We start from the raw sequence: 12,630 nt of genomic DNA, 5'->3' as shown, positions 1-12,630 counted from the left end.
GAAGGTAAATTGTTCTTCTAAAGAAAAATTCCCAGGCATGTCACCTACTTTTCTTTCTCTGAAAGTACCTTTTACTCATGTCGGCCACTGCAATCCTTGATAGCATAGCTAGTCTATGTGCCCTGAGAGTATTATGGAGTAAATGCTGATGCATGTTAATTACAAAGTTTCCATCTTTTCCCTAGGTATCTACCATTAGAATTACATGATTTGAATGCCAGTGGCACTAATTGTTTATACTGCTGAATTAAGTTTTAAAAACATCTATTGAATTTTTTCTCTAAAACAAGCACTGTAGACTAAGTGCTATCCATTCAAAGAGAACACATGGGTCCGGCCATTAAAGGCAGTTTTGTATTTGTTTTTTTGCAGTACTGGGGGTTGAATAAGGGCCTCACGCATGCTAGACAAACAGTTTACAACTGAGCTACATCAAACTAAAGGCAGTTTAAGAGGGTGCTTTGGCATTTATGACATACCACAACGAAATGTTAACTGTAGGAGTGGGGTGTATGTAGTTCAGTAGTAGAACATTTGCCTACTATGTGTGAAATTCTAGATTTAATCCTCAGCACCATACAACAAAATTAACTACAGATTATCGTTTTCAGCATGCCTATCCTGTCCCCTCAATTTCACTATAAGAATCTTTATAGATAAAAACCACTTTTATTTATTTATTTTTTAGTTGTAGGTGGACACAATACCTTTTATGAATTTATTTTTGTGTGGTGCTGAGGATCGATCCTAGGGTCTCGCATGTGCTAGACGAGTGCTCTACCACTGAGCTACCACCCAAGCCCAAATAAAAACTATTCTTATTGCTAATAAATATATGGTAATGAGTAATTCAAGGGAGTTACTCAGAGTTAATGAGTTACTCAGAAGTCCTCACCAAAGAGGTAAAATTTGAGACAGTTCTTAAGCAGAAGGGAGAAAGGGAGGAAAAAACTTTCTAGGTGAGAGGTGAAGGAAAATGATGAGACTTTAAGTTCAGACTATGGAGTTTATAAATGTGAGATATCAAACTGATATAAATTGAAAGGAGGATGGAAGCATAACTAATATTTTTGAAGGAAAGAAGAGAAAGACAGAGAAGGGATTTGTGTTGTGTTTGGGCTTACACATGTGGAATTAGGAAACAAAAGAGGCTGAACATGGTGGCACATGCCTGTAATCCTAGCTGCTCGGGAGGCTGAGGCATGAGGATCATGAGTTCAAAGCCAGCATCAGCAAAAAGTTAGGCACTAAGCAACTGGGTTAGATCATGTCTCTAAATAAAATACAAAACATGGCTGGAGATGAGGCTCAGTGGTCGAGAGCCCCCCCGAGTTCAATCCCCGGTACCTGCCTCTCAAAAAATGTACTTAAAAAAAAAAGACATAAAATATTAAGGAGGTAACTGGAATTTTAAGACTAGAAAGCTTAAACTTTACGAACATAACTTTCCTTAAAAACATTTCAAATATTTGTTGACACAAAAAGATATTCATAGCCATAGCCAGGTGCAGTGGTGCACACCTGTAATCCCTGCGGCTTGGAAGCCTGAGGCAGGAGGATAGCGAGTTCAAAGCCAGCCTCAGCAAAAACGAGGTGCTGAGCAACTCAGTGAGACCCTGTCTCTAAATAAAATACAAAATAGGGCTGCAGATGTGGCTCAATGGCTGAGTGCAATTCAGTTCAATCCCCAGTCCCCTCCTCCAAATTTCTTTAGAATTTTATTCTTATAGGCAGAACTAGCCACAATTCTGATGGTTATGATAAAAGACATAGCCATTATAAATGATAAACCTTACAAGTAGCAACGGATAAAAGGATGGTTTTTGTCAGGCACAGTGTTGCACACTCATAATTCCAGTAAATAATAAGGAGTTTGAGGTCAGTCTTAGCAATTTAGTGCCACCCTATCTTTAAAAAAAAAAAAAAAAAAAGGTTCAGCAGTAGAACACTTGCCTAGCATGTGCCAGACCCTAGGTTCAATCCCCATTCTGGTGCAGGGTGGGGGATGCCTTTGACAACCAGCAGGAAGGGCCACCACCAGCTTCGCTTAATCAAGGACTTACATTTTGTTGGGTAAACTCTCTGAACATTGCTGCCAGCCTGTCGTCCTCAATATCACCATCAGTCTTGATAGCCACATTCAGAATGTGAATTGGTTCATCCCTGGGGACCTGGAACCCAAGAACACAAACCAAAGAAATGACGACACTGGCTAACACAGAAGCAAGAATAAGTTATAGCACCTGGCAGAATAACATAAAAAAGAAGTCCACCTCCACAGGTTGTTCTGTTTTTCTAATCAGTAGGAATAAACAAACTGAAGTACTGCCTAACAGCCACAAAAGAAACTAAAAAAAAAACACAGAAAAGATAAGCCAGCAAAGGTATTAGCTTGAATTAGCTTTATCTTGACTAGACATGAACTTGAAGATCACCATGTCTCAACTTTTTCACTACCAAAATGGGAGTTAAACCATTTTATTTGCCACCATTCTTCAATGAATGTGAAGAGAAATGAGTGAAAGAAACCATCTGACCATATTCTCACATAAAATATCTCCTTATGGTTCATCCAACACTGGAAGTATCAAACTATGGGAAAATAATGTTGTAGGTGAAGAACAGAACAATGTGTTTACTAAGAAATGAAAAGAAGAGATTTCATCAAAGTACAAAGTTTTAAACAAATATCTATTTTTCTGCAGTCTAAAAATCTACTATTCCCTGAGGACTATAATAACACCAAGATGAAAAGATACAAACCATAACTGAGTAAAAATTCAGCAATCAAGGTTCAAATCTTTAAAACAACATGCAGAGACTGAGAGGCAGCTGCAATGGATATAGCTGAGTCCATTCTACACTATGGGTTCTAAGATTAATTAGTATTTCTTTAAATTAAGAATTTAGCCAGGCACAGTAATACATGCCAGTAACTGCAGCTACTACAGAGGATGAGGCAGGCGGATTGAAAGTTTGAGGCCAACCTGAAGAACTTAGAGAGATCCTGTCTCAAAAACTAAAAGGGCTGGAGAAGTAGTTCAGTAGTGAGCACCCCTGGGTTCAATCCCCAGTACCACAAAAAAAGGAAAAAAAATTCATGACCTGTTTCCAAAAATACTTCAATGAGGCATATTAAATTAAAAAATGTAAAGTAGGGTTAAAAAGTAAGTTCTTCTCTATCATATCCCAAAGTCAGAAAGATAGTACACAGTACAAGTCCTATGTCTCCATATGTTCCAAAGTCAGAAAGATAGTATATAGTACAAGTCCTGTGTCTGAAAGAACAAAGCAGACTCCCAAAGGGGTTACTCACTATACCTTGTCTTCATCATATAGAGATGTATGGCCTGCCTCTGGGAATGTGGGGCTTTGGGGTGGGGAGTCGGAGAAGCAGCCCATCACGTCATCAAATATTCTGAAAAATATAGAGAAACACCCACCATGAAAATCTGAGTGGCAGAAAACCTAAGTGGCAGGAAACTAATGCTACCATTGGCAGCTCAGTCTAAAAGAATAATCTATGCTGCCCTGTGCTCAATAGTCAACTGAATAGAATCACCAGTGGCTGGAGATGACATGCAAAATTTCACCAAGTGGCAGAAATTAGGAGGATAGATTGTTTAAATTTTAATAAACCATATATATATTTTCTTTTTAAAAAAGAAAGATCTAGTGCTTTTTGGGTTTTTTTTTTTTTTTTTTTTTTGTTTCGCTATATGTAAGATATGAGCACTGCTGTCATCATCAGTCTTAAAGTAACAGAAAGAGCCTGGGACTGGAGCAGTGACAGACCAATGTAATTACCCCTCCCCCTAGGGTAATGCACCAGTATACATCAAGAGATAGATGCTGAATGCATTTAATCAAAAGATGTATCGTCTCTGGTGGGGCTCACTCTAGTGTTGTGTTTAATTTCTCCTGACATTTCACTCATCACAGAGCAGACAGCTTCTTCTGTTAGCGTCTAAGGAAAAGATGATTTTTGTTTGTTTCTTTTTTTTTTTTTTCTGACCATGCTCATACTACAAGCAGAGGCTTGTAGAGTCTGAATGAGAGATGGAAATGAAAAGATATATTTCTCTGAAGGCATATACAATAAGGGTGATACCTCTTTAACTAGTTCATGGCCATTCTGGGGAAGGTGAGACCCCCAAATAGACAGATCCACGGCTCCCCTTATACAAACACAGTTCCACAATATCTTACCTGACAAAATCTTCAAAAGTCCGAAAAGAGACCATTCCACCCATCCGCTGACATGGTGGTGTGAAAGAGTTGTCCAACAGCACATCGCTGACACTAGCTACATGAGTCATGCCATAGTGGTTGAGGTTGGAGGAGAAGGACATTCTAAAGGGCAATTCAATCGAGTTCATTAGACAAGGAGGGTAGGAATGAGGATTGGGAGGTAACAACAGGGAAAAGAAGATAGGAGAAAACTCTGAAGTAGGGTCAGGTTGCAGAGCAGATATGGTTTTTTGCCCACTATAGACAAGGTTGTTTTGTTAGATTCATGTTTCACTTGAATTTCCCCAAACAAACTAAATTTTCATCATTCAAAGTTTCTTTAAATAGAAATGTTAAGTTGTGTCAGGAATTTCACAGCATGACATGTCTGATGAATGAATACCACATAGGGGTTAAAAACCATCCTGCATCTTCCCCCTCCCCAAACATTCCCTCCATTAAAAGGAAATATGCAAACTGAGTAATTATGCAACACTTAAGGCATTTTTTTCTCTAGGAACTGTGATAGGTTAAGTATTCACAGATGTATAGATAGGTAAACACATGTATATAAAATAAGAATTCTAATTAAGAAGAATAAAATGGTTTAGTAAATCATTACAAAAAAGCATTATTTATGGTACAGAAACAAGTCTGTCTATAAAATGAACTTTACTGAGGTATTTACCTTTTACTTTAATGGGCTGATAGGGATAGTTAGAATTATAGTCCTCTCTTTTTAAAAAGAGAGACATTTTTTAACCCCAAATTGCAAAATTTCCTTTTTATATTTAAACAATTCTATACCAAAGCAAAAATATCTTCATTGAGAGCTCTTAATAATTTCCAGCAAGATACGAAAAGCAGAGCATGGGTCTCAAAGTATGTGTAAGCATGACAAATAGTTGCTAAATGAAGATGCTTGAAGAGAACTGAACTGATTTGTTCAATCTAAACTGTAATAAATCTGAATATTCCTTGATGCACCTCAGAAGTACGCACTGATAAATAATACTGCAAGGTATTTCTGAATGCCCAGTCAATCAGGACAGCCTGTTAGGAAGGACCAAGCTAATGGATGCCTCCAGGATTTGCCTGACATGTTACTGACATACTGATCTGAAGCAAGTTCAGAGTGAGGCCATGGCACCTGCACTTTGGGGAACTGCCCAAAAATCTCCTTAAAGTATACCACCTGCAGTGCTGCAGGAGGAAGAAAGCCAGCAACGTGAACTTGAGACCTGGGTATTTACTGCACCCTATTGCAAATCATACTTGTAAAAGGCAATGGAATTCTTTATAGGATGGAAATGCTGCTCACACAGACTATAGAGACTGACACTCCTGGCTTTCATTCCTTTGGTAAATGATGACTACGGAAAGGTATGTCATCTTTTGACAATACTAGGGAATAGAAAGGCAGAGTGGGAGAGGAAACCATGGATACCATGAGTGAAACAAACAAATGAAACACACATCAAGCAAGTCTTACACATGGCACTCACTAGAAACTGGGATTATGAGCTGTATTAACCCAGAAATGCTATCATTCTGTTCTTTTCTAGGTTCACCAAATATATTTACTAAAGGAGCAACTTTCTGAGGTATTTTTCTACCTGTGTGGTATTAGACAGAAAAGATATAAGGGTTCCCGATAACATTTAAATGGAACTCCCTCTACAAAATCAACAGGCTGTGTTTGTAGCAAACATAGGGTTAATATCTTTTACCCTAGACTGAACCCCATGGGAAATATATACTATTCAGTTTCCCTTCTCTACTATGCTCCTGGGCCAGCACAGCTAAGGGCAGGCAGAATGAACCAAGTCCACTCTCTAAGGGGAGACTGGAGGATCCTATAAAAACACTGCCTTTCTTCTCCACATCTCAACTGAACTCTAAAAGCTATGATCAGTTTTGATTACTTAATATTCTAAAGGGAGAGGTACAAAATAAATGTAAACCTATAATTATTTTCACATCTAACATTATCTACAAAGAGTTCACTGCCTTCGCACTTTGTAGATTCAACTCCAAGCAGAACCGCTATTCTCTCAAACTTGCATTGTGTTACCTTGCTTGGCTCGAAAGGCAGGAGGAACACAAAGTAAATACTAAAGTCACTTGTGTTATATTGACCTGGAAACCTCTTCACAGGGCTGAACATATCAAAACCTAAATATATTTTTCCAATGTTCATCTTATTATAGGTTTAAAATCAAAACTTGACTTTCAAATCATTATAAAACTAATATTTCAGAAAATATTAGCTAACAAACTCATAAAACATGAAATCAACTATATCTAGATTTGTACTCCTCTTAAAGGAGGAACAACTTAGAGCAACTAAAAATTGAAAAGACTGTGAACAATTTGCAGATAGGAGTACCCTTAATGGTTTCTCCTCAAAGTCCCAACTAGACAGAGAACTCAGCAAAAGATGTTTTCAGTAAAGCTGAACATCAGGCAGACAAACTCCCTATCACATACAGTTAAATAGGAGTTTTTCCATACTGATGTGTTCAAGTATTGCTTTTAGAACAGCTGAAGAAAAGCTGAAAACACGTTTTCCAAACAGAAATAGTAATTTAGTCTGTCCAAAGGGGAGCTCAGGACTCTCTAGCAGAAGATAACACATTAACTTGTCAAGTGTAGCATTATTTTTCCTGGTTTCGCTTTCTAAGTTATAAGAAAAAAAAAGAGAGAGAGAGAGGTGCTTTTAATTGGAAAAGAAACTAAACATACGGTACCTGTTTAGCGTGGGGATGTTCCCTCTGTAATTAAACAACCACAGTTAGTTACTGATAGGTTAGTGAAAGCCATAATAAAAGAATTGTCAGAGTAGATACAGACCAGTCACAAGGAGCTCCGGTTTGGCAGCTCTAGCATTCAGCAGACATAATTAAGTGCTCATTACCCTTCAACCCCCAGGGTGCCTCCAAAGAGGCATGCCTCCTGACCTACCTCTCTACAGCAGCTGTTGAGGAAAGGGTCAAAATGTATTTGCCATGGAGTTTTCAAAATAACTCTATTATAAAACAATTATTCATAGTATTGGTAAAACACAGACTAATGAAAATTAATTCAAGCTATATGATATGGTATGTTGTCTTAAGCTGCAACATGAAATACAATTCTTGACAAGATTCTTAAAGACTCATTTCTTGTTTCTATTATTAAAGGTGTAATAAGAGAAGTTGATTACACAGTTTCTCCTACACCTTAATTGTTTTTCTACAATTTGTAATGGACCTACAAATGCTCTTCTAAAGAAAAGAATCCAGTGATCTGAGTTTCCAGTTTTTCAGTCATATTCTTGCTTCTGTGGGGAGAGGAATGGAGGGTACCCTGTGCCATAGGAGCTTAAACTGAAAATCATGATAAGTGATTCTATCACTAGAGTGGTATAATTGGTTAAAATTAATTAATACTTTTTAATTAAATGAATTTAGGGTAATAATTATTTTTAAAAAAATATTAGCTTAAAAACTCTAGGACTCTTCGTAAATAAAACCCTACTGAAAATTGACTAGTCCTAGAACTTTCTCATAAAGAATATGCCAAAATCATCAAAGAAAGACTAGAATAAGAATGGGAAATAAGGCAAGTCTCTTGTGTTCTCTTTGCCACTATTATTTAAAATCTTAATGTCAGTCATTTCCCCAACTGATAAAGAATCAAATAAAAATCCTTATTTTCAATGTTAAATGGGCAAAGTTATACTTACCACCCACAATTTCGGGGCAATAAAAAGTGGTTGATTGGTTGCTATCTTAACCTTACATTCTTTGATCAGCATTTAATCATTGTTGGAGTTTTCTGGCACACAGAGGACTTAATGGGCAGAACATAGTGGGTGGTGCTGATGATATGAGGGAGGAAAGTGATGCACTTGCCATGGCAGTGAAAGGAGCAGAACAGACTGAGCTGGCCATATAAATAAAAAGCTGTGACATATCACTGCACACAAACTGTATACCTCATGTGATTTGTGGGTAGCAATGCTCCTTGCATCAAACCTGTTATCACAGAGTGAATTCATAAGGCAGCAAGAGCAAACTCCAAGTACAAAAACCTGAACCTCTCCTACCTGGATTCCTTGAGCTCTCACTCAGGAGAATGGGTCTTATTTTATAAGAAATTCTTAGTCATCATAACACACTGGGCCCTCATAAATACAAGAAAAGTATGCAAAGATTCTAGATGAAAGGGAGGTGTAACTGAACAAAAAACTAAAACTGCAGGTGGTAATGAGACTATAGAAAAGTGTTCCTTTCAAGATGCAAAAAGATTCTAAATAATGGGGCTATTTGCACAGTCTCTTACCATGAACCTCAGTTCAGAAAGAACCCTACAACCAAAGCAATTTCAGGGACCATTCATGCAGGTTTCTGGAGTTTAGAAACCAGTAGCATCTCAACTGTTAACCAATTTCTTAAACTAATAAAAAGGTCTTACTGCTTCTATAGCTACACTCTAATTCCTTTGGGAGTCTTCACAGGATGATGGCCAAGTTTTTCTGAGAAAAGGGCCTAAATTGAAAAGAACACCACCAAGAAAAAGCCAGCTCTTCTACATTATCAAGTATCCAGCTCTCAGAGGGAGCCCCCTGCTGCTTTGTTATGGGAATTATGCACCATACACACAGCATGGGGTTAAAAAAAAAAACAAACTACTAAAACGCCTAGTATCTACAATCTTTAAAGGGATGGCCTCCAAATCAATCATGTAAGAGGTAAATTTAGAGCTGGCTTATCCTCTTTGGTAGAATGAAAATTAGTGTGGTCAGAGCAGAGATGACTAGAGAAGGAAGGATAAACTGTTAACAGGTAAATGCTTAATGGTGTCCATATTGCTCACTTATATATTTTATTATCCTACACAGGCAATTTTTTTTTCCACCTACACTGGCTCTTTTATCATCTTAACAATATGACAAATTCAGCACACTGCACACTACGGTATTACATCAGAAGGCTAGATCCATAGTTTGTGCAAAGATGAGTAAAATATTCCATTTATGTGGCTAAAAATAAAATAAAATCTACCATGTTTCACAGTATACTCCTCATGCAAAAGTAGCAAAAGTGCTCCATCTCAATTAGGCAATCAACTATATTTTCAAGTATATAAATGAAATATAAATTCACTTCCCAAATCTGCTATTTGGATTTTTTAAAGCACTTATTATGATGAATCTTCTCATGTTTTAAAATATTGCAATCACTTTCCTTCTAGTAAATTAGCTCCATTTTACAGATATGATAACTGAGAAATCAAAGTGAATGCTTTCCAAGGACATGTTCAACATGGTGTCAACAAACCAGCACCTAGACCTGGCATTTTCTCATCCCTGCTCCTGAAGTTAGCATTCCTCATCAATATGGACTTTAAAAGAAGGACAAGAGAAATCCTTTGAATTCTGAGGTTCCTGGAATTAAGTCACTTCTGATTTTATTGATCTGCCTTGCCCAGCATGGCTAGAAAGCCTGCTTCAATATGAATGCAAAGTCGGAGTTGCAGCCTGCTAGCTGAACCTTCTTTAATTTAAGAAACACTGACTTCTCTGGCAGTCACAAGTTCTCTGAGCCTTTTTACCATCCCTTCCAACTGAATTTCATTTTGCTTGAGTCTAGCTGGCCCTACATAAATCTTTTATTATATAAAAATGCTCCCTATTATTTTGCCTTCTAACTTGAAGAAGGAAAAAAGAGACCTATATGAAAATGATGAGGATGCATGCAAACAAGCAGTGGTTACATCAAGCTGTGACTGAGAGCCAGTATAGGGCAAATCTTTTGAAATCAGGCAGCAAAGCAGAATCAGAAGAGGTCGGCTGAATAACCTACTAGCAGTCACTAACAGCAGTACCATAGGAGAAAGAGCAATTTTACTGGCTGTGACCAGTGGTGGTCTCCTTGTGTGACTGTATCTGCAGGAGAATCCAAATCAAGAGCTGTAAAACACATCTGAAACATGTATTTCTATTGGCACACCCCCATCCCCATACACACTTGAAGTTCAGATGCCCAGATTCTGCTGCAAAGTATTAGTTTACAATAAAATGATTGTTGCTTCATTCATTTGCAGCCCCTACAAAGCCCCCTCTTTGCTCTGCTGGAAGATTTCGCTCTTTCTGAAATAAGCACGCCAACAGGGTTACAGCATATTACGGCTGCCTGCCGTATAATTAGCTACAAACCCACAGCACAAAACTACAGGGATTTACAGGTGCCCTGGATTCTGCTTTTCCTTCCCCCCTGGAATCAGCTAGTCTTCCTTGACAAGAAGGGACCTTGGGCTACCCTAATGATATATTGAGAGTTTTAAACTCAACTCTCCAATCTTACAAGTCTAGAGTGCCAAAATAACACAGCAGAGACTAGAGGCTGAGCCATGGATCCAGGAAAGCACTTTGGTAAGCACTTAAACCTGCTGAGAATCTTCTCTTCTGCCAGATGTTTGCATCTTATCAGCAGACTACCCTGAATCACAGAAGCAAACACTGTAGGACTTTATTTATTTATAGCTCATTCTGCCAAGCTAACTACAACCAAGTGTTCCCACTGCTTAAAAAAAATAAAAAATTGCTACAAGTTGGATGACTTTTGAGTATCTTAGTACTATCCAAAGAAGGGTCTAATCTCTGGATGTCAAAGATTATCAGAATTCTCAAGAATGGCAGCAGGCTGCTGATTAGTCATGTGAAAGGCTTCTGATTTCTAACCTTCCTCACAAATGAAAAGAAGGTCCAGAGGCCATCCACCGACAGCTGAACATTGAAAATGCCAGGCAGCCTAAATCCAGCCATGACCAAAATATGTGTTATCAGGGGAGAACACAGCCAACCTCTTCTGGATAAAAGGCAAGAGAAAAGGAAAGTACTTGAATTAAAACATAAAACAGAAGGCCAAATTCACAAGGAGCAAATAGCAAAGAAGGTACAATGCAATCCAACATAACCAAAGTGTGGATTTCCATCTAAGAAGTAGAAATGAACACCAATAGATCCTTATCCATTATATATGTACAGAAATATACAACAACGTATTCTTCCCATCTCCTGCATCAATTTTGATGATCCTTATTTGAATCATACATTCAAAAATTTTTTTAAATAACCCATGTTTGTTAGTTTGTGTTACACATAAAAATCATTTGGAGTATTAAATTTTTTACTCCCAGACTCTCAAAATACACAGAGCCATATGCATAGCCACAGTGTTTATGGGGCAATTTACCTTACATGTTTGTATAAAACAGCTATATTTTAGAGTACTAAATTCATAGGACGACTGAAATACTTATTTGTTTCCAGATTATTCTGAGGCATTTAATATGCCCAAAGCTAAGTGAAATCCTGAATGTCAAATGATTCAGTAAATTGTCAAAAACAAAGGCATTCAGGATGCTGCCTCAGTGTAACAAGCTTTTGCCTTTCTAGCATCAGTGAGTAATACTAGGGGGAAAAAGACACAACACACCCTGGGCTCTAAACCCTGAGACTCACTATTAAAAGAAAGAGAAAAGGGAATGTTGAATCATATAATCTAACCTTCAGGATTAATCCATAAAAAACTAGCTGAACTCACTAAAGAGCTGGGCTTATGGAATCTTAGACAAGAGAATTAGGTCCTAGAAGTAGACAAGCTGTCCTGAATGTTCCTGCACCAAGAAAATGACTGAAGAAACTCACATGTCTCCTTAAAGAACAACTGCTAACTGGCTATAAGTCATCTTAAGGAAAAAAAAAAAAAAATCCTCTCCCTTCAAAACATTTCATGTATAATAGAACATAACTTTTAAATGCTAAGAAGGTAAAAAAGGAAACACATAAAAACATATACATGTGTCACACATATATACAGGCTTCTAACTAATATTATTCTTTTTCAAAAAATATTTATTTTTTGGTTAGACACAATACCTTTATTTTGTTTATTTATTTATTTTTATGTGGTGTTGAGGATCCAACCCAGGGCCTCCCGCATGCTAGGCGAGCGCTCTACCGCTGAGCCACAACCCCAGCCCATATTATTCTTTCTCTTTCAGACAGGCGCTAAGAATGTAACCCAAGGCCTCACACATGCTAGGCAAGTGCTCTACCACTGAGCTACACCACCAGCCCAGGTTCCTAACTATTCTTAAACTGCTGTTCAAGTGAAGGGAATTTAGGAAGAGGTGGATAAATCCAGACCAGGAGCTTCCCTGAGTGAAGTTCTGATAGGATCCTCTGATGGAGAACACCCAGGAATACCAAATAGGTTATAACTACAGTTCCCAGAAAAAAATTTAAAGTCTTGGGGTAGAAGGTCAAGAAGATAACATACTCTGACAGAAGAATGCCTAGCAAGAAGAAGGAGGAGGAGGAGGAGGAGGAGGAGGAGGAGGAGGAGGAGG

General features: G+C 37.9%; 1 protein-coding gene across 3 annotated transcripts in view; it reads right to left on the bottom strand.

The window, feature by feature from the left end:
• The window catches only part of Acaca (acetyl-CoA carboxylase alpha), a 236,173-nt gene that overhangs the window by 107,033 nt on the left and 116,510 nt on the right, over positions 1–12,630 (bottom strand). For 2 of the 3 annotated variants that reach the window (XM_048787899.1, XM_015495351.2), the window contains exons 28-31: positions 6,981–7,004; positions 4,210–4,353; positions 3,322–3,418; positions 2,064–2,171 (exon numbers count right to left, since the gene is read on the bottom strand). In XM_048787899.1, the coding sequence (XP_048643856.1) occupies positions 2,064–2,171; positions 3,322–3,418; positions 4,210–4,353; positions 6,981–7,004 (373 nt within the window). The remainder of the gene's footprint in view (positions 1–2,063; positions 2,172–3,321; positions 3,419–4,209; positions 4,354–6,980; positions 7,005–12,630) is intronic. The other variant, XM_015495352.2, reaches the window with a different exon arrangement.

Source organism: Marmota marmota, unplaced genomic scaffold, assembly GCF_001458135.2.
Source record: "Marmota marmota marmota unplaced genomic scaffold, marMar, whole genome shotgun sequence".
Lineage (NCBI taxonomy): Eukaryota > Metazoa > Chordata > Mammalia > Rodentia > Sciuridae > Marmota > Marmota marmota.
The sequence above is the reverse complement of the archived record's forward strand: the minus strand, read 5'-3'. Positions and strand labels throughout refer to the sequence as shown.